At 44.0% G+C, this 22761-nt stretch overlaps 1 protein-coding gene across 18 annotated transcripts in view; it reads left to right on the top strand.

The window, feature by feature from the left end:
- The window catches only part of RBFOX2 (RNA binding fox-1 homolog 2), a 171538-nt gene that overhangs the window by 92150 nt on the left and 56627 nt on the right, over window positions 1–22761 (top strand). For all 18 annotated transcript variants that reach the window (XR_005700509.1, XR_009207754.1, XR_009207755.1 and 15 more), the window contains one exon: window positions 18395–18619. Coding sequence is in view for 9 of the 18 variants with exons in the window: in XM_040061845.2 (XP_039917779.1) it covers window positions 18395–18619 (225 nt within the window). In the remaining 9 variants the exon portion in view is untranslated. The remainder of the gene's footprint in view (window positions 1–18394; window positions 18620–22761) is intronic.

Raw genomic sequence — 22761 nt, forward strand, 5'->3', positions numbered from 1 at the left:
ATTACAGATAGCAGGAAAAAAAAATTCAATTTGAATGGTTATCATGGAATTTTAACAACTGAAAACTGGGCCCTACAATGTGAAGTAACCAGCCTGGCTCTACCAGCTCTGCCTGTATTGGAGATCTTTACCCTGAGTAGTCTCTAAATACCTAACTGGAATTGCACTCCAAAGTAGCCTGTAATCTGAGGGTGCATGGATACACCAAAAATGTCTGAGTAATTGCAAGCGTAATCTTTCTAGCTTCTGAAGTCTGCCCTCAGGCTGGGAGTCTTGAGTATGGTTAAAACCCTCTGAACTGTCCTCCAGTTATCCTGCTTAAAATTCATAGTGTCTGTAGTTGTGGTCTTGTGGAGTTTAGGATTTCTGTGTGCTGTATATAAATCCTGGTCTCCATGAGTTACCTGACTTGGAGAGCATATTTAACTTTCAGATAATTGCTTTTGATTAGCCAAGATGTAGATAATCATAGTTTGACCTATGCAGTGCATAGACCATCATTCACCTATCAGGTCTCACTGAAGCTCCTTATCTAGGCCTATGCTCTCCCTCCAGTCTTAATAGCAAAACCTGCTTTAAATTACTTTAAAAGATTGATTTAAAAATGCCTTGGAGAGGAGTTTGGATTTCTTAGATAGTATTAGTTCTCTTTTGTCTAGTGTACCCTCTGTGAAGAATGAAACCATTAATTTGATTTGTTGTTCTTTGTAGCTTTTCTCATTTTTGCTATGGCATCATATGAAAGGAGGTTATCAAAACTGAACCATTATGCAAAGTACTTAGGAATATTAGAGAACAGGAGTATGAAAGGCTTTTGTTTTTCAGTGTGTGTCCCTTCCTGTCCCTTATAAAATGTGATTGAGATAAATAGGGCAGCAAGGGAAAGAATTTTAGTTTCAACAGGCATAGTTTTAAATCTATCTAAACTCCTTCCAGCCTGAACCAGGAGGTATAGGAGGAACAACATGTTAATTTGGTGAAATTAGTAAATTAGTTAATTTGTCAATTTGTTGACTGTTGGTCGATTCTAAGATATTGTACTGTGTTAGCTTTTCTTTGTGCTCAAATATTTAATGCAGATTCATTTGCTTGAACTTTCCCTTTTGCTTTTCTTCGTGTGCGGTGCTGTTTAATGTTGCTGTGTTTTCTTTGCAGATCCTTTCTCAGGTCTGTTTCCATCCTGTTCTGGGATGGAGCATTCTGTCTTGAAGCAGTGGGAAAGGGAGGAAAAGTAGTTCTAGGAGGCCTTTTGATATGATTTTGGTTGGGGAGGTGGTAATACTTTTTCGGAGTCACATTAGACTGTGTGATGGAGCCAGTCTGTGGCAAAGAGTGTAGTGTGGTGAGATAGAGGAATGAGGAAGGTGGTGACTGAAGGCTGTGGTGAGAACTTGGGACAGTTCCTTGCTCCGTGTTTCCTTCACAGGGACATGGGTGACAGACTGTGAATACACTGAGTGTGACTGACAAAGTGGTGTAGTCAAGGAGGGGCTGACTCTCTTGGTGGCAGAAAGAATTTAGGTCATCCAAAGCCAGTTGCAAACCTTCATCCTAACAGAATTTTTCTGAGGGACACTAGGTCTTCAAAGCCTCTTTTGATCAAAATGCTGCAAGGGGTGTGAGAGTGAATTTGTGTGGGAACATGGACTTCCGAAGGGTGGCAGAAATACTGTGGAGATCTCAGTGCTTCATCAGAAAGTGAGACTTCTGAATACTTAGTCTTATTCAGTGAGATGAGTCTAAATCGGATTTAAGCAGATTAATGATCCATGATCCATGTTCTCCATCAAGTGTGAAACTGTAGCTTTGAGCAGCCTGATGGTGACTTTGGCCCAAGACAAAATGAAGGTCTTCGAACAAGCCCTGCTATGAGGAGGTGAGAAAGGTGGTGACTTTACTGTCCCTTTCAGCTCAACTGATTTCTCAGGAACATTTTTTGGGTTTTGTTAGGAGTAGTCTTAATTGGTTTTCACAGTGAGCTGCAGGAGTTACTTCAAGTGTTGCACAGAAGTCAAGACAAAGCTGCACTGAAGGCTGCAGAACCTGAGCGTGTTCGGATCCTTGCCTGCCTGGCTCTCTTGCCAGTTCTGAGCCTCCCTGCCTGATGAGTGGCTGGGATCCTGCTTGGCAGCTGACATGGCCAAGAACACATCTCCCAACCAGACCTCTGCCTAAAGCAGAAGTATATAGAAAGCCAGTGGGTTTTTTGTTTGTTTGGTTTTTTTTTTTTTTCCCCTCAGTGGGTGGGTAGGAAACTTTGAGCTGTGTTATTTGTAACACAGAGAAGAATAGCTAGAACTGAGTAATAGGAATTTCTTAGTATTTTGGAGGAGGATAGAGGAAGATAAATTTCATGCTTCCAGGGCATTTGTAGAAGGCTGTAGTGGCTTTCAAAAGTGTAGTAGGCCTCTAGGTTACCTGTGAAGGCTGTGTGTGTCACTATACAATTATTCTGAGATCCTCTCTGGCCTAAATCTAGGAGGAAAGAATCTAGTGACAGGAAAGAACTACGTATGATTGACATGGCTTAAGTGCAGAGTTGTGATGAGCCTCCTGGCTACTGTTCAGACAATCCTAGAAGAGGAGTGTTCCTGTAGCCCATCATAAAACCTTAAAATCATAGAATTATTTGGGTTAGAAGGGATCTTTAAAGGTTATCTGGTCCAACCCCTCTGAAATGAGCAGGGACATCTTCAAGAATTCAGCTATGAAGTGGTTCGGGAATTGCCTTCAGCTGTGTCTGTCCCAAATTTCTGTCAGGGAATTACTGTGCCTATGTGAGCTGATCCTGTGCCCTCATGTGAGGTCACCTGTGTTAGTCCTGCTCTTGCAGAAGTGCATGGAGACGAGTCTGTTGATTAGGTGTGATGTTGGTAGTATGGAGCAGAAGCAGAGCACAAAACCTTTTTCCTTTGTGATCATTTAAGATCAACCATGGCTGTGAAATGGAGGTGGTCCTTGTGCCCTGTGATGCCAAATACTGAGATACTGAAAAGGCTTTGTGTCCTTGACATGCAAGAGGAAGCTAAAAGAGCAATTTTAATTGTAAAGAATTTAAGGGAAGTTTTTCAGATGTATCATTTGATGTGAATCATCTTGTGGATGTTGAAGGCCTAACAAATTAGGGACACTTCTGTTAACAATATATTGGCTGCTGTGGGCTACTACTCATGCTGTTGTTGGTCAGTTTGGAACATAAACACTTCCTAAAAATTTAATAGGATGGAAATAAAGCTGAATTTGTAATGATGGGCAGTTCAGATCCCATCAAATGAGGTAGAGTTAAAACCAAGTGTTGATGGCTCACGCTGAAGAACGTTTCTCAGGCTTGACAGTGATGTCTGTGGGCTGTGCTGGCCTGTCTAGAGGATGAGACAGTGGAACCCATGCCACAAGCTGGGTCTCTAAATTCCCAAGCTGAGTGTGTTGGATTGCAGACGGGCATCTGTTTTCAAAGAGCATCTTTGTGGGACAGAGCAACTGTGTGTCTGTCTATTCCATGCAGTATCTTCAGACTGTGGAGAAATTATTCCAGTTTCTTATGTCCTCATTGCTTTGCATTGAGAATTCTACAGCTTTGAAAGAACAATTCACTTCTGCTTTCTTCTTGTTTCAGTTAATTGGGCTAGGTCTTAATATGTTGAGGATTGTCATCTGGGCTGCTTTCGTGCTTGTGCTGCAGGATCTCCTTCTTCCCTGACCTCTGTGTTACATATTTCACACATTGTATCTCTTAAAAGAGGCGGTAACACCTTTGAAAATTAGAAGATGGGCTAGAGTCTGGTAAAATCTTGTGGTGTTTTAGGTCAGCTGTCAGTGATAGTAACCTAATCTATGGCAAATCTTTCCCTCCCTCTCCCCAGGGTGCCTGCTATGTCCTTTGCTTGCCAGTGAAGCTGATATGATCCAAATTAACTTTTTCATCTGTTTGTGTTTATTTTCTGAGTCATGAGAGGTCCTGAGGAGCCACGGAATTAAATGATGTTTTCCTCTCTAACACTTTTTGTGTGGTATCAAAAATGTATTCTTTTATTCTTTCATGGGATCAGATGCTGTTTTTTTCCATGTTAGCATGCTGCTGGGTATGCAGCGCATCATGGGAATAACACGGAGCTGCACAGTCAGCAGAGCAGTGCTCATTATTTTGATATCTGCTGTAAAATGGTGGCTCCTGCTCTAAATTACTTGGTGAGGTAATTGCTCATCTTCCAAGATGTTTTCCTTTCTCTGTGTATGAGGTCTTTTAATAAGATAGGAAAGTACAAGATGTTTTTTGGGCCAGGTTGCATCTGACTGGATCCTTTTGTTTCAGTGATATATGAAGGACAGCTGGGGTGGTAGTTAGAAGCAGAGATGTAAAATCCCGGGACTCACCGCTGGCAAAGCAGCAGGATTGTTGTCAGTCTCTGAGTTACACTGCTGTGACCGCTGTTTTATGCTTTTAATGTAAACAGCATCTTTTGGTGGCGTGGCTGATGGCCAGTCTTGACCAAGGGATTCTATTGCTCTTTCAGGAGCAGAAGGGACAGAGGATGGCAGCAGGTGATTGATCCACCTATTCAATAGGCAGGTGCTCTTCCTTGAAATGCTGTCTGGAAAGAGGTTTTGCTGTTTGATGGGTCAATACTTCACTTTGGAGCCATTTCGTGCCACAGAGCAGGAGGATGAGAGAGAATTTCATGAATATGAAACTGGCCATCCGAAGGAGGCTGTCTACCACTTGGGGGTCTGCACTGGTCTCTTCCTTTGGCTATGAGGACCAGGGAAGAAATAGTGGGAGCCCCGGTTTGCAGCAGAAAACTCACTCTGAGTGTGCTGCAGAGCCCTTCCTATGCGTAGCAAAGACCCAGCTGTTCTTTCAGGGTCTAAAAGCAGCTGAAATGAGACTGCAGGGGAATTTAGCAGTTTAATCCAAAGCTGTATCTGCAGACCTTGCTGAGTTGTCACATACCCTTGCATGCTCCCTGCTGTGCCCAAGCCATTGACAGGGCTGAGCCATTTGGTGCCCAGCTTGTACCTTGAGATGGGCCAGGATCCAGGTATGAAGAGTGTCTTCTAGCGCAGTCCAGGAGGCACCTTTGACAGCACGTGACACGTGATTGCGGTTTGGTTGCCATTATCTTTTAAATGATGGGCTGTGGGTGCCAGTAAAGGCAGAGATTACTGTCTTTCTGTATGCTGTTAATTAAAGCTTTTACCTGGAAAGGAGATGCCATGGTGCAGCTCACTTAGCCAGGGCAGACTACCTTGCGTCTGGCATTCAGGATAACCCTTTGGCTGCTGTTTGTGAAGGTGTCTTTTTGGCTTCCTTTCAGTCAGAGTAGGTGTATTTGTTCTCTGAAGCCTTCTCCATATACTGTGTGAGCAGCAAATATCTTAGGTCTTTTGAATCCAGGTAGGTATGCAGTGGCAGCTGCTACAAAAGATAATTTTTGAGTCTGGCTGCAGGTTTCATCACCCTATAAATTTGTTCTTGAATAAATTTCTTTATATGAGATTTTGATTTTCTGCAGAGTATTTGTTACCCCTGAAATTATCTTTAAAAACCAAGAAGTTTAGAGGTGAGAGCACAGCTAAGGTCCTGCTTAAAAACCCCAAGCTTTTAGCACTGTGAGAGTCAAAATAGCCCCCAGTATGTGAATGACAAGCAGGTGATAGCTGAGTAAATGAATGGGTTTTCTGTTACATCCTAAACTTGATTTCTAGCTGATTTTATTTGTGCCAGTGATGGCCAAGCTGTGTACATCTGTTAGCATCCCACTGAGAGGCCAGTGAAGCTGTTTGCGTCCAAGAAATGCCTGAATAAATGCACTGCTGAAATTAAGGGAGGGAGTTGTGGGGAGTAAAGACAGATTGTCATATACTGTTTCTTGACCAGGTTGAGCTGGTTGAGCTTTGGGTTTGGTGATATTTTTCTCTTTTAAGGTGCAATATTAAAAGGTTTAAGACCCTGTGGGGTCTTCCTGAGTATGAGCACCCAAGAGGCAGAAGCCCCAGGAGAAGTGAAAGCAAAGCATGAGCTAACTGTGTTCTGCACCTCTGTGGGAAGCAGAGCACCTTGTTACTTTTTTCACAGGTGGTTTTGCTTGTTTGGAAAGTAACTGGAGCTGTGTTCATGAATATTTGAGGTTGTCAGGTGCCTGTTGAGGGCTAGAGGGAAGTAGAGCCAAGGAAGGGCAGGCTGTGCGGGAGCCAGCGGGGCAGAACAGGGAGCAACCCTGGCCCTGTGTGATTGTCTCCTCTCTCTTATGGTAGTAGACTTCTTATTGGGTTGAATGTGCTTTGAAATATTTATTGCCCTGTTTAAATATTCATTGCTGCAAAGGCAGTGCAGCCTGATGGCAACAGTGGAGCCTCAAGGGACAGGGGCCACAGCAGTCCCTGGCATTTCCTTTCAGTAATATGATAAAAATATATTAAAAAGAAAAAAAAATTCGGGCATTCCCCCACTGCATGATTGACAGGAGCACTCAGGCATATGTCCCAGTGTTTCCTCTTCATGCCTGAGACTTGTATTTGCTCTCAGGCTCGTATGCTGGGGTGCTGCTCTTGGTTGCCAGATGCTAATGCTTTTTTTTTTCATGCCTGTATCCTGGAGTGAGTGGCTTTGTTTAGCCTGACACTGTGTATGTGAAATGGGATGTACAGAAGGGCAAACCGACTGGCTTAAAAGGGTTTAAGTTTTGCATAGCCTGTGTTTTTGTCCTGTAGGTGTGCAAGAAGGGAGAAGAAAAAGGAGCTTTAATGCACTTGGCTGTGGGAGGTGGGGATCTGCTGAGAATTATGGAGGGGTGAACTTCTCGAGAACTCATGTAGTAATATATTAAAGGAGTTGCAGATGCTGACAGACATGCCCTGACATGAGATGCTCTTATATCAATTTAGCTTTTAAGGTTTATTGATTTAGCTTCAGTAAAATAGAGCAGTTTAAAAATAGGACTGCCAGTGGTATGCAGTAGTTTAATGTGAATATTTTGCAAGTTGCTACTGTTAAACCAGCCCATGCTTTGTGTGTCCCAGGGCATTGACATGGTGGCAAGGGAGGAGCAGCATGTTTCCAATAGTGCTGCTGAGCGTGGGGGCTGCAGGAGCTGCTTTAGTGATACCCAGCCCAGGAAGAGGTCCTTGAAAGGTGGTCAGATGTGCCACTGACCTCGAGCTTTACCTATGAGCTGTGCAGGTGGCCTTTGTAGGGAAGAAGTCTATACTGATTCATGGTTACAGCAGGAATGTGGTAAACATACATTAGCTGGATGGCCTGGGGAAAAGAGGCTTTAAAAGGATTTTGTAACAATGGGAAAATCTTTTCTGAGATACTCGACAAGTTCACTGTGTATGAATCAGCTTTATGCTGGCTTTTGTGGGGATGCCCTAGAAGTTAAGTACAAGTGAAGCAGGTAGTGGCAATAGCATATGCTAAATGTTCATGTAGCCTCTTGTTCTGGGATGAAGTGGTTTTCGGGTGCATTTCGAAGTCGGTGCTTAGTGTACCGTAACTGTGGGCTGCCATGAGAAGGACAGTCCCCCTCATCTCTGTGCCCTGGCCATATGCTCAGCCTTCTCACCACTTTGGGCATTGTGCTTAAGCAGATACAAGGCAAGACAGTTGAGTTTATGACCAAACAGGTGGCTATTGTTTGTATTAATTTTCTGGCAATGACTGTGGTGTGACTGGATCTCTAACAGCTGGGGAGGGGAAGTGCAGCCCCTGATTCCAAGGCCAGTTGGTAGTTTGTATTATTAGGTGGCACACAAAACTGCACCTATACTCATGCTGTTGTTGGTCACTTTTGAACATAAATGCTTCCTAAAAATGTAATAGGATGGAAATAAAGCATTTTTCAATTGCTTGTTCCTCTCCATGAGGTGAGGTCGTTATGCTTATAAATGTGTATGCTGCTTAGTTTAATCAGCATTAATTTATGTGCATTGACTTCCTCCAGCTCTTGTTAGCTTTCTAGGATATTGTCCTATAGGTCTGGCTTTAGATTGTCTCTTCTGGCTGTATCTGCATTGTAGTCCATTATGTCTCACTCAGGTACCTCTGTTTTGGGTGACATAATGTTTTCAGCACAAAGACAGGAAAAGATTGAAAAGACTGAGTCCTTCTCACTAGCTGACTTAATGACTGTCATTTAGAAATCAGTAAACAAAATGAAATGGAGTCTTTTACGAGAGCTGGATTTATTAGACTCAGCTTTTGGCTATTGGTTTTCTTGATTACTTTTTAAATTAGATTAAATATTATTAATATCTACTTTATTTTCCTCACAGTTAATATACTTAAATAACATAATCAGGTGTGGTTTTTTTTTTTTTTTTTTTTTTTTTTTTTAATTATAAGAAAACAAATTGGGCTTTTGAAGGTTTTCAGTGTGCAGCCATGTGGCTTTTTCCAATTTTGGGGTCATTTCTGTAGCTCTTTCACATTCCCTTTTGAATTTTTAATTCCATTTTTAAAATTTGCATATTGAAGCATATATCTTACTGTTCATCTGGTCAAGGCCACAAACCCAAGTAGCAATGCTTCCCACACCCTCAGGTTCGTAATATATCTGAAAGCTATAGTCACTCTCTGTACAAAGCTGCTGCACTGGTGAGTTGCTTCTCTGACTCTGCTCCTTTCCAGAACCTCTGCTTTCCAGGACACAGCAGAGGCTTCTTTGAAAATGGAAAACTACTCTTGGAACAAATGACTAGCAATAGATAGGAGAATGCTGGAAAGGAAAGTAACTGTGGGAAGAAATCTGTGTTTTTAAACCATCAAATTTCTGTTCTGAAATGTGTGCCAAATCAGTCACAGACTTCCTCCGCCCTGCACCCTGAGAGCAGCTTGATATAATGTTGTTGCTGTGTGACTGAGTCCTGGTACTCGAGTCACAGATGGGTCCCGTTCGCCTCATCTCATCTCCTGTCTTCTGTACTGAATTCTGAGCATACCCATGATACCCCAGTGGCAGTGAAAATATGACGGGGCTGAGATGTTTAGCTGCTTGCATGAAAAAAAGCCCAGAGCCTCAAGAGGAGCTCTGGTTTTGTGTTTAAATATGCTGCATACGTCTCGTTCTCCACCTTTGCTTCAGAGTCACGTCCGAACATGCGGCTCCTTGCTGTGGTTTCTGCCAGCTCTGCAGTTCTTTCCAAGGCATTCAGCGCTCTCCAATTGATTCCAGATGTGTTCTCCCCTTCCCGGTGCTTTCTCCCTTCTTCTTCCTCCTGCTCTGGCAGCAGAGTCAGGGCTGTTTTTTTCCTGTGTGGTGCTGGAGTTAATGCAGGCAGGCGGGAAGACTTCCCTGCTGTCCACTGAAATCGGGGGAATTGAAGGCGCCAGTATAAGTGAAGCTGCCTGACCGGGCTTTGAGGTTTGTCCTTCCTCCAGGAGCCAAGTCAGCTCAGAGCAGACTCTCTGCACAGTTCACTACTTCCTTCAGCTCATTGCCTTCACAGCAGGCGAGAGAAGGACAGAAAAGCCTGACACCAAAAGTGATCTTCAAGATCACTATAGTGATTTTCTCTCTATATTTCCAGCGCTCTTCTAGCACTGGAAATAGAGAGAGAGCTGGAAGAGTCTGTTCCAGATAGTTGTATCACAGCTTTGAGAAATTCTTGTCACTGAAGTAGATACAAATCTTTCGAAGGGGCTGAGTGAGCTTCATGAGGATTTAAACGTTCAGGAAAGCCATCTGAATTCTTGAGGTATAACTCTCCACACTCACTGGGAATTTGGTGATGTACTTGCAGATGCAGAGCAGTAGACCATTTACAGAGCAGAGACGTGATGAAAAATTGCTTATCTGTCCAGCTAGATCCTTGACTGCATTTGGAAAAGCAGTTGCTGGTTTTCTGAAATATGTCAGCTGGAGAGTTACCCTCTCCCTTGAAACAAAGCTGTTTGAAGCACACAATCTGATTGCAGAATTAGCTGAGGAGACAGTAACTGTGACACTATCTTGCCAGCCTGGTCAAGAGATACCATGGGACCAGGTGGTATTTTCTTCCCTGTTTTATTTCCATGTTTTGTTGTCCTTCTTTTTCTAAGGAGCACCAAGAACCACTGGTTAGCTGTCTGGAATAATGCAGAGAACCAGCACAGGCAGGTCCTTTGTACCATCTAAAGTATCATCACATAGCGCGCAGGTATCCTGCTGCAACCATGGGCCTTTCCTAAACAGCAGTTACCCATTCCTTCCCCAGCACTGGCCTCTGGTTTCTGCTGCTTCCCTGAGAGAGGATCCATAGTCATGCAATGGAGAGTGTGATTGGTTTGCTAATCTGGTGAATGGCTGATGGCAGCTAGCTTGGATTAAACATACGTGACACATCTGCAGCACACTGTTCCTTAGCTGTGACTCATTTCAATTCTGGTCCCAGAGAAGAAACTTAACCCTCTTTGCCTGACAGAGGAGTAATTCCTTTATGAGGGACATGCTTCTGCCTCCCTGGGTGCCTGCTGGATTAATGGAAGACTCGATTTTGTAGTATTTTGAGACATCATTTTCATGCTGATTTGTTGAAAGTTAGTCATCTTATGGAAATCTTTTTTTTCCCCAAGAATGTTTGACTATGAATGTTAAGTGGAAAACAGTCACTTGGAATGTTGCAGAGCTGGGAAGAACACAACCAGGGTGGGTGCTAAAGGACCAAAAAATTGAGCCTGAGTTTTTCTTTTAATTGCTGGCTTTGTTGCTGAGGATATATCCATCCTGGTGACTTTTTCCTTTGTTCTCCACCCTTAACCCCTTCTCCCCAGTAATTCTCAGAGGCAGTTAAATTCCTAATATGGGATGCAAGCAGATGTTGGGACCCTGATGTCTCTCGAAGCACAATTCTCTCTAATCAACCCCAGAGAGCATGAATGGATTGAAAGCATTTGTTGGGATGCCTTTGTGCCAGTAACATTTAACTTTTTTTTTTTTTTTTCCTTCTGAGTGGAGAGTAATGTAGATTTCAGGAGCAGAAACCTTTTTAAAATCTGAAAGGTATGTTTCAGGTTAATAAGTGGATGTGGCCCTGGGCCTTATTAACATTGTCTAACCTAAGCTTTGGCAGTATCCAACAGGAAGCCTCTTTGCAGGTTGCCCAAAGGCATCTTACCAAGCGTGCATGCATTCAGCACTGAGAGCCTGTGTTCGTGCATAGGGGTAGAGCAAAAGTTGGCCATTACTGGAAGTGATGATAGCGTGGGGATGAGTGAGTGCTTCCTGTGTATAACAGTAAGATAAGACTTTAACTTTCTTTCATCTTTTCCTACAAAGGTGGGGCTTGAATTTCTTTTCCATAAAGTTCTTAAATGCATTTAAAAAGAAAAAAAAAAAAAAGAAAAAAAAAAAAAAAAAAAGGCCAGCTGCTTTATTTTATGGAACACTTTTGGTGGCCTGGAATGATAGAGTATGTATTGGAGGGTAAGTTGTTCTTCCCTTGCTTTACATATCTAGGAAGGGGAAGATTAGATAATCTAGTGTAAGCTTGCACCAGGAAGTTGAAGGAGACATGCCTTTAAATGGTTAGCTAGGTGCAAGTGTGAGTGCAGGCATCTCTTTTTAGATTTTTTTTTTAACTGGTGCAAGATTAGCTTATTGAGGCTTAACTTAACCCAGTGCAAAAGGCATTTCCTGATTGACTACATCCGATTTAAATTTTTAAAAGTGTACCCATGAATTAACTTCCTTTTATTTCAACAAAATTACCATAAAATTCCAGCAGATGTTTCCAGAACTACCTAGATTTAGAGTTTGCCTTTGGGAGGATTCAGGAGGAATTACTCTTGTACCTATAACAGTAGAGTCAAAGTCCAACATCCTTTTGTATTACCACAGTGTGTCATAGATCAAATGAAGATCAAGCTCCAGATGTGCAGATGAAATACAGAACCTCTTATTGCTGTGATCCTCTTCAAGGTGCTTTTATGATCAACCCACCAAGAAAGAGTGTTGATTTTGTCAGTCTGTGTCCCAGCCACACAGACATGTCAGTCTTGCTCTCTGGAGTTACAGAAATGCCTTTGTAGTGTGGAGAGTAGGTGTCAGGTTAAGGTCACATATCTCTCTGAATCCAGGAATGGGTTTGTACAAAGATAAAGGATATGAGATGGTTATATCCTTTGTATATATCCTTTTCACCCCCAGATTTCTTTTCTGTAGGCATTTTACCCACTCTCCCCATTCAGAAGCTAATCTGTAATGAAATGGAGAAAGTGTTATTGATGCATTTTGGAATAGAGAGTTTGTAGCATGTTTGTGGGCTCTTGCAGGGTTGCAATGGCCAAGTCACTGTTTCGGGGCATCTGGGGAGTTGGGAAGCCATGACTTCATCATACTGTACATCACTTTGTCTTGTGTTTGAGTATCTTCATAGCCCTAAAGAGCAAAAGCACAGTTTTAAAAACCCAGGTGTAGGTGTAGGTTCGGTGTGCTGTGAGAGCCACCAGTGTAGAGCGGAATTTATCTTTGGTGTAATGAATGCCCCAGCCTGTGTTTTTTTCTGCAAGGCATAATGTTGGAGTTCCTGGTGGGTGTGGGGAGCATCATTCACGCTGCTTTGTATCCATTCCCATTTGCGAAGAAAGTGCTTGTTGATACATTTGTTATCAGCGGACAAATTGTGGGATTGCCTGTGGAGAGGGTTAATGCAGTGCTGGAGGCTGCGGCTCCCTGGCAGCCTGAGCTCATCCAAGCGCTTGTGCCCATGGCCCTTCCCTCCCCAGCTTCTCCACCCCCTGTCCTTTCTGGCTCTGGTTCTCCTCCAGCTCCTTGCCAAGCTGTTTCAGTGCTCTTAACTGGGAACAAAACTAACCTGGCAATAAAAAGTGAGTAATTTTTTTTTTTTTTTTTTTTTTTTTTTTTTCCCTGGGATTTGTGCAGAAAGGGCTCAGCGGTGGGCAGGTTGGCAGGGGAGGGAGGGCAGGAGTGTGCTGGAGGTGGGATGGTGGCAGCTCCAACCAGAGCCCCTCTGAAGCTGCAGCTGAGAACTGGGAAGGGAGACTGTTGGAAGGGACTAGGAAAGGGAAAAGGGACCCTGCTACAGCAGCTTTTTTGTTGATCTGTGAGACGGAGGGGGGGGGGGGGGAACACAGCCCGTTATTAATTAATTAATTGTTCTCGTGGGTCTAAGCAGCAGCCTTGTATGGTAAGCCCTTTCTCTCCTGGCTGTGTACAGCCAGGGAGCAGTGCTCTGCATGTGTGATGTTTGCATCCCTGACAGGAGGCTGTGACCGAGGTTCTAGAAGGGACAGCTCAGTCCCTGCATTCCCCTCACTCAGAAGTATCTCTTTCTTACAGAGAGTTGAGGGTGGGCAGGAGCTCCAGGTTCCTGCCATGTTCTTCAGATCCCAGCTCCAAACATTTTTTGCTGTTTACAGAAGGGATTAGGTTAGTGCAGAGAGCAAACAGTTGTAGCCTGGAGCTCTGGTCTTCACAAACAGGTTAATTGCCTCCGTTAGCTGCAAGTGAATTGCTTCAAGGATTCATAAAATTAGTTCAGTGAAGACATATGTATTAGAAACACCATTCCACTAATGGGCTTATATTCACATCTATCCCAGTGATTTGGGGGTTAGCAGAGTTCAAAGGCATTTTTAAGAGATTGTTTGATGTTTACATGCCATACCATTTCCCTGCACCTTTCTGTGATGCTGATGGCTCACAGTAGGGTTATGCATAGCACAGACCAGTTACCTCGTGGCAGTGTGCCATATCTATACAGAAATTGTACTAGTTTAGCTTTACCAGGAGTATAATTTTTATTAGGCTTTACTGGCTATGCATATTATGGCATAGCAATACAGAAGATATCTGGAGCTCCATTGCTGTAAGGCTCCTTTCATATCCCTCTACTTACACACATTTCTCTAATGAGGAAAACAAAATGACTTCTTCACAGAACAGACTGATCTTTGACAGATTTATGGAAGCAGGAGGCCTTTGTGTGCATTTCTGGTGTTCGCTCTTGGCGCTCCAGTGCCGTGATCTTGGATCACCACCTGCTGTCTGCTGAAAGAATTCATCCTGTGTCACATTTGCTGAACCACGTTGCTCCTTGTTTAGTTGTCGTCCCCAGCTCCCACCCTTTTGCAAGGTACCACCACGTGCGGTTACTCATCAGTTACTCATCGTTCCTCTGCTTAGCTTGGAGCTGCAAAGTTCATTAATTAACTTAAAACTGCATAAGCTCTTAGAAATGTGTCCCCATTAGAGATTTTTCACTGCTTTAGCTAATCTGTTTTTTAAACAAAATGTGGAATGGGTTTGTACTGATCTGCACAGGCAAACCCCTGACTTAAGGAGGAAAATTGGCAGCTGCAAAGATGCGACTGGACCTTTGTAGGGCTGAGAATAGGGGCCTGAAAGCCCAGGTGGGTAACCACCTTTCTTTCTTGTGCCCTGAGGGCTTGGGTGCTCATGAATCAGATGATAACGTTTTTGCAAGGGGACAGCTGCTTTGAATTCCTACCAGATGTGAATGAATGATTTCTCTGGCAACAGAGCAACAGAAGGAATAAAAAACCCAGGAATTATTACTTTTCTTTGAACAATAGGTTAACATGTATGGTAATGAAGTGGTTTTTGGGGGGTTTTTGTGTGGGGTTTTTTGTGTGTGTATGTTGATTACACTGTTTCACTTGCACTGAACAGTCTTCCTCAGTTTGAGCATGGGATGGCAGCTATCATGGTTGGTGCATGGCAGCACAAACTGGCAGAGCTAATCAGTTAATGTGGAACTGCCAAAATTATTCCTGCAACCAAATGTCCCTTACACTCACCTCCTGGAGACTGCCAGCCTGATGCACTGTGCCTAAGAGAGGTGTCTGTCTGCTCCTGAACATTGATTAAAATTTACTTCATACCATCACAGAGGTTTAAGATGGTAATAGTTTTTGCAGGGAGCTACGCCCAGGTTTTCCTACTCCTCTGGTGGCATGCTTGTGTACGTTTGGGGATGGTGACTGCTCTTGGACATGCCTATCTGGGTTTCTTGTTGCATCTGAGTAAATTTTTAAAACATCTGGGTGAGCTATAACAGGCAGGACTGGCAATGCAGTGAGGTGTGTCAAAGACTGGATAGACAAAATACTTCTCTTTACCCAGAAATCTGAGGATTTCTCCATGCTCTCTGTACCTCCTGAGAAGTGTGAGGAGAAACAGCCCTGAGCGACAGAAGTTTACGTGGTGGTTTAGAAGTAGGGGAAGGAGTTCAGGTTCTATGTTTGAAGATTATTGGGATTTCTGTGTGTGTGCATGTTCTCTGTTAGCTCTTGAAGATATGAAGTGTTGTGTAAATGTTGAAATTTGGTAGAATATCAGAAGAGGTAGACTCTCCTCTGGGTTTGGAGGATATCAGTATGCTGTGAAACCTGCAGAGATCTCATCAGGAGTCCTTTTCTGTTGACGCTAGTGGAAACAGGGAAAAAAGTAATTCTAAAGCATCAAAGGAAATTAAAATTACAAAAAAAAAAAGAAAAAAAAAAAAGATGGGACATATGTCCATAATTATATCAAGAGAAAAATAATTTGAGATACAGTACTCCATGGTATGATGAAACCTGGACAAATATAATAAAGATGGATCTCCAGATAACCTGAGACATTAAACTAGGATACATTTGTACTAAAATATATGATTTTTGCATGTTACTGTGATTTGAGGAGTGGGGGAATGGCAATGGTATTAAAAACATTTTATTCTGCATCAGAAATCCTTCTCTGAAGAATCTTAGGAAGGTCAGAGAGAAGCAATAAATAAAGTTTCCAGGATATTTTGGCTTGAGAAGTGTGATTAAACTCAAAATAAATATGTATTATCAAAATGCCACAAGCAACAGAGAAGAGAGTAAGCATTTTTCATCCTTCAAACATTTGTAGATAATTGAAGAAGGGAGAAAAAATATTTAAAAGGTTGAAATGCATTTAAACTGGAAGATACAGTATTAACTGCAGGGTAAAAAGACTGAAAATAAGATTATATAAGGTTCATGGGCTGGCATTTTAAACAGTCTAAGAGGGAGGTTGAGTACTGGACTGTGTCCTTTGGGGAGCAGCCCTGCACTGTTGACAGGATGGCAGAGTAGGTTTTGTTTGGGGCTAATCAGCATTCTCTTCCTTGGATCTGGGATGCTGCTGGCTCAAAAATCTAGCTTGTTCTGGGAAGACTGGAAATAGTTTCTGCTCCCCTATTTTTCCTGTGGAAAAACTTTTCTTTGAAAAGAAAAAGGCAGTTTCCTATTTAGCTCCTATTTGCAAGGTAATAAAGTGGGGCAGACAATGCGGGCTGTACGGAAGAACACAGACCATCAAATACAATGAAATACTGTAAACAGAAGAGCTTGGAAAGGAGACAGTATGTGGACAGGATGGAGCTGTCATGTCAGGGGATAAGCAGTCTGAGCAGGTGAGCAATAGGATTGCTGATACCTGGTTTGCAGTGGCATGGCCACCGTTCAGCCTGTCCTGCCTCCTGCTTTGGAGTCACAAGTGGCTTGCTTTGTAGCTGAGAATAGCAAAGGAACGAGCAGAACTGGAGGACTGGTGGAGCTGCCCTCCTTTTTTTGAGGGGGAAACAAAAATCCTGCCCTGCTTTCAGAAAATGTGCTTGGTGCGTGAAAAAACCTCCGCAGAGCTGCAAGCACGCAACGCAGGGCTGCAACTGCTTGGGGGAGTGCGTACAAGGAGCTGAGCACTGGCCACAGCTGGCATGCTCGCCTGAATTTTTCTTTCTCAGATAAGGCTGTGGAGTTTGTGTTCATGCAGGTGGCAAGGCTGGACTTGAAACTGTCTGTTCTTCAGCACGGGCCAAGGCTGCAGCTCGGCTCTGCTAAGTGGTATTGAATGCCCTTCCCTCTCCTTCTCCCCAGCTGCGGGAGCGCGTGGCCACGTGGCCCCCAGGGGAGGCAGACCAGATAGACTAATGTCAGAGCAAATTTGGGATTCAGCCAGCGTCTGAATGACCCGGTGCTGGCTGGAGGTGCACTGCGTTTATCATTGTTTCCTCCGCCCAGAAGGGAAAGCTGCAGGTAGGCTGATAAAGGGACTGAAAGGTTTGTCCGGCTTCTTTGGAGGTCCGTCAGCCCCTGCATGCTCTCTGCTGAAAGGCTGCTCGGTAATTCCTACTCTGCTTTTCCTATCCATGGGATAAGGTCTATTTCGATTTACTCCATTGATTTAAGCATGCTGGTGTCAGAATAGCCTCAAGCACCTCCAGGCTTTGTGGGGGACGACCCAGGGCTGGAACAGCAGCCAAAATTTAAAATCAGGATTAGTCTGTTGACATGCACATAAATCAAACAGCCCTCCTATCATAAATCTTTTCTGTGGATTTTTTTTCTGCTGCGGCGGTGAAAGCAGTAGGAGCGGTGCAGCAGCGTGGGCTTCCCAGGGTTGGGCTTCAATGTCAAGGCTGTTCTCCTTCACCCCGGGTGGCTGAATGCAGCTCCCCCCTTGGTGAGTTCCCCGAAGAGGCTGCAGGGCTGCATGCTTTTTTGTTTCCCTCTTGTGGCTTTCTGACATGGTGGGGTAGTATTTTTGTTGTCTTCTGGGGATATCTTTTGCATGGTCAGTTCTTTGTTTCTGAGTCATCTGATTGGTGTTAGCTACATCTAAGACAGCGCTAAAAGCTTCTAAAGAGTCCACTATGCAAGAGGTCTCTGTGGGATACCCTAAGCTGAAGGAGGAGTGGGTAATTAATGCCTTGTGTGTTTGTAGAGATGCTCAGGATTGGGAGAATGACTGTGCGGCTGACTTGGGATCTCAGCTTGTTTCCCTACAGCTCTTCGGTGCCTTCACGCTTGGGCCAGCAAGAAGCAAATGGGATATTCCAGCAACAGATACCTGTGCTCTGTACGCAGTGCTGCCAGGGCAAGGGAGGGGGCTTCTGCACAGATGGCTTTTAAAAACTGTACTTTTTATCACTGTAACATAACAGAGAGGTGTGCTTTGAACCACACGATGTGCTTACCTGGGGGCTTGCTTGTGAGCAATGAGGGTCAGGCTGGAGGAGATGCACCCAGTTAATGGTCCTTTTACGGATGTTGAGAAACCCTGTTCTTCTGTGTTTCCTTCTCTGTTCCAATGTGTGAGTGCCTCTTCCCTTTTCTGAAATAACACCTTACTGTGTGTAAAGCTTTGTGTGAGATCACGGGGGTATGCAGTCTGCAAACCCTGTAATTTGTTCGCTATATGCCACCCAGTAGCAAGAAAATTGCCCTGAAAAGATTAAGAAAACAGTGTCATGGCTCAGAGGAGCAAAGCACGTGCTTTTTGATAGGAGAGATAATAGAAGACTGTGGAATACTTTGGTGACAGTGGGTGGGATGTTCACATGAACGTGTGTGTTGTTTCTCAGGCTGATGTTTTGATCCACCTTCTGTAGTATAAAGCTGTTTTCTCCTTCTTCCTTTTTTAAGGGTAACCAGGAGCCATCAGCAACTCCTGATGCAATGGTGCAGCCATTCACCACAATCCCATTTCCACCACCCCCACAGAATGGGATTCCCACAGAGTATGGGGTGCCACACACTCAGGACTATGCAGGCCAGACCAGCGAGCACAATCTGACGCTCTACGGAAGCACGCAGCCGCATGGAGAGCAGAGCACGAACACAGCCAGCACGCAGAATGGATCTCTTGCAGTAAGTGTACAAGGCTGCCCAGCCAGAACGGCACAGTGCTTTGGGGAAAAGCAGCCACTGATTAGATTGCTGTTTCTCAAGTGTGCAGCAAACCAGCAGTAGACTTGAAAGGAGAGAATTATAAACAAAACGTGGCTTCTGACCTTCCATTACTGGGTTTCCCCTTTTGCATGTTCCCCTTGTAAATTAGTGCCTGCAGAGAGCAGTAGTACTTGAAATCATGATCGTGGTGGTTTTACCATGGTGGCGTTGTCCAAAGACAGTCTCTTACAAAAGTGTTAATTACTTTGTGTTAATTGGCAAATCGTTGAAATAGATGTGATGGAGGCAAATTCTGGAGGGTTAACAGTACAAAGAATTAGGGTGAGCACATGCATTTTAGGTGTAATCCCAATGTGGTTTTGTTTTCAGGAAGCTAACGGAGTAGAAAATGACTTTTCTCTGACTTTCTGAAGACAGCAGGGAGCTTCAGGGAGCAAGGATAGGAGATGAGCTCTCAGCTACTGGTCTTCCATTTGCCAAACCAAGATTTTCATCGTCTTACTGTTTTCTTTCCTCTTTCCATGGCCTGGAACTGGCACTGGGCAACATGCTGGCAGATTATCCCAGGAAAAGCTTTATCCACCCCTTAAGCCACTTGTTAAGACTTAACTTCTTAATAAAGAGCCTTATGGTGAGAGCCTTCGACGCTCAGGGGGCGGATTTAATCTGTTAATACTTTCAGTTTTACTTGTAGTTGGTGTTTGGCTTGTAGAGATTATTTTTTTCCCCTGGTAAATACTGAATGAATTCAGTGCCAGCAGTTGGAAGAACTGATAGTGCCAGCTCAAGTGTTCGTGGTTCCTGATGTGCGCTTCTGCTCCTTCTGCAATGGGCGGTGGCTGCATGGTTGGTGCCGTTGGTCATGACTTCAATAAGATATCTTTGATTTCTTCCTGGGAATGCTACAACTTTGGCATCTTGAGGAAGAAAAAGAGTACAAACTCTGTAAGGCACATTGGTAGTGTGTAAAAGGAACATAGGGTGCCTTGCTTGGCAAAAAAAAGTAGATAAGGAAAGACCAGGCAGGAAATAAAACTTAGACCTGATGCAGCGTGCAGAAATGCAGGTCATTTTTTAACACCAGATTGTCTGATACCATTCCAACACATAAGATTTGGATTGCCCATCTCCAGCATGCAACTATCTCAGCTGCTGCCAGTTGGATGAGGAAGCTGGAAACAGGGAATAAAAAACAGGGCAGTGGCTTTCCCCATGTGTTTTTGCTGTTCCCATCCTTGTCCAGAGCTTAAGAGCATTTCTTTTTAATGGAAATGATGTGAGCCTTGACCTTGGGTGTAAGTTCTTGCCAGCCTTCCTGTTCCTCTTCCATATTAGGAGCCATCTCTGTGGCTCTGCAGGGCTAAGCTCTGTGTTTCATCAACTAATGCTGGCTCCAAGGAGCCCACAGCCTGTGGGTAGCCTGCAAGGAGGGACTGGGAGCCCATCTGTGCAGGAGGGAGTGTTGCTGGGAGACTGCTGGCAGGCAGTGGTGTTGCCAGGAGTCTGTGGAGGGAGCCCGACTGGCAGGGGAGTTATCCAAGAACAGGCTGAATTACACACAGCACTTGTACTGGCTGTTGGAAACAGGTGTGCACGTCTGGAGTGACTGTTTGATGTGGTTGAAGATGTGCAAGCTGAGCACTCAGAGTCAGGCTTGTGGCCATAGCTGGCTGGGAAAGGGTAAGGGCACACACAAGGGCGTTGCTGTGGCTGCTATGGCTGGGACTGATCAAACCCAGAGGATCCCAGATGCTGGCACATGAAGAAACCTGTGGGAGCAGGGGTAAAAGTGCCTCAACAAGGGGCTTTTCACATGCCAGACTTTCACATCCGCTGCATCCTAGATCTTCCAAGTCTCTTTATCCTTCTCTCCAGGACTCCTCTATGAAGTTATTTTGATTCTGCAGGCTGCCTTAGGATGTAATCCCTTGTAACTTTTCTTCTCCTCAGTACTCTGATTAATGATGTAGGACCTAGGGGAAGCAAGAAGGCTCAGTAGTTACACAAGTTAAAGAATGCTATTAAAATATAGCAGAACAGGTTTCTTATTTAATTTCAAACATCTACAGCTAATGTTAAACATCCCATGTGCTGGCTATTACTTGTTTGACACACATGTTCAGCCCATGTGGACTAGACTGCTATGCTTTAAGGATCTTCTCCTTTAACCATTATACTGTCTTGCTCAAACAGCAGTGCTAACTTTAATAGAACAAAAAGCCCTCACAGTGAGGTATGAGCCTTTCCTCCCATTATTGTGACTAACAAGCACAGCTGCTGTCACATGTGGGAAGGCAATACCCCAGACTCAACAGCCAGTGGATTTTTTAGCTGCTGACTTGAAGCCTGTGCTCCCATGGGATGATTCAGAAATTCCTTCAGCTAAGACAGATAAGTTCCCTGCTTGCTTCTAAGAACAAAGCCTGTGATTGGTCATGTTGTCGGGACAGAGGGAGATAGCAAAAGGTGTGGTCAGATGTGGGATTTCCTGCTTTTCAGGCTGATAGCCTTTAGGATAATTGCAAAAGTAACAAAGAACATGGGGGTAGCTTAAAGGTCGCTCATGGAAAGGGGGCTTGATCTACATTACAGCAATGTAATGTGGTCTGTAACAAGGTCCTTAAGATGCAGGGTGGGAGCACCTTTTCATAGAAACTTGGCTACTTAGCTAGAATGATTTCAGGTTAGTGGTGGTGTCTGAGTTAGTAGACAGGGTTAATAGGTCTGGGAGCCTGAGGTCAAAGATAAGCAGTGAACTTATGTAAAATAAACTTTGAGAGTCAAAGTCCATGCCTTCCTATGCAGTCTAAAACTCTGAACTAAGGGGAATGACTGGTTGGTGTCGTGAGCTGAGGATGAGCTTGGCTATGGAGATCTGAGCGTAGTGGAAAGCATTCAGACGTCTCAGGATTGGGGCATGGAAAAGAAATTGGCAAAATAGTTGGTGTAATACAAACAGCTTCATATTTTGGAATCTCTATTTTAGGATCAAGTCTCATCTGTGGGGCTTTGTTTCTTGCCTGGCATGTGGGAGGAAGACCTCTCGGTCTTCATGTCCAGGCATCTTGATACTGTCCCAAAGCACAACTGAAAGACCTGGATTAAAAATAGGCTGAGGTACAGGACCATATTTGGCTTACTTGTTCTGGCTGTTGCAGCCCTTCTCTTAAACAATTGGTGCTCAGCATTTCACTTACAGTGCTGGGTTGCCTGGTTTCTTCCCCCTTGGTTTACCTTAGTGCTCTTATCCCTAATGGAAACACCCAGCACAGTTAGCTGCAAGGGGAGATGCTGATTAGGCTGCAGTACCTCTGGCAGCTGAGCTGATCTAAGAGATTCACTGCTGTCAGAAAGGAGCGATCTGGCTCCAAGCACAAACTCCCACTCCTATTTACTGTCTCTGGCATTCCTTACGTGAGCCGCTTTAATTCACTGACCGGGCAGAAAGCTGTCCAATTCTTTTGCTGGGTTAATGAATTAGAGCAGCTCTTGGAGGGATCCAGCAAATGCTGTTGTTGCAAGGTAAGCATGTGGAGAGCATGGCCAGAAGCCGAGAGCAATTGTCAGCTCTCTGCATCTCCTGGTACTCTACCCTCAGAGGGAAGATTAATCATCTGCTGAACTAAAAAAGCTTGCTTGATAGTAAATGCAATGCACTTAATACTGCAAGCTGATTATTCAACTCATTTCTCTTGTTAATGTCAGAGGGAAGAACTTGTATGTCTGTATAAATTATGGAACGCAGCTGGAGGTATAGAAGTAGAGGAATAAGTTTATGTAAATTACTTCGCATGAAAATGGCAGGTGCTGTCGCCTTGGTGTTACGTTGTCATGAACCAGTATAAAGTATTATTTAATTACAGAGCATCGTGTCTCTACTTCTTGATGTGGTGTACTGAAATGTATTTAACTCATCCACTATACCATAAAGGGATATTGACTTTCAGATTCTCAAAGAAGACACATTTGTGGTGGAGGGCCCATATGCATCATGTTCAGAGGCAAGACAGGGAAGGTGCTTGGTCATCTGGCTGTGCCTTGTACTTCTAGCAAGGGCTTTGATAAAGGAGAGCCAGCAACACCAAGGATTCCTCAACTGA

The sequence above is a fragment of the Hirundo rustica genome, chromosome 4, assembly GCF_015227805.2.
Source record: "Hirundo rustica isolate bHirRus1 chromosome 4, bHirRus1.pri.v3, whole genome shotgun sequence".
In the NCBI taxonomy this organism is placed as follows: Eukaryota; Metazoa; Chordata; class Aves; order Passeriformes; family Hirundinidae; genus Hirundo; species Hirundo rustica.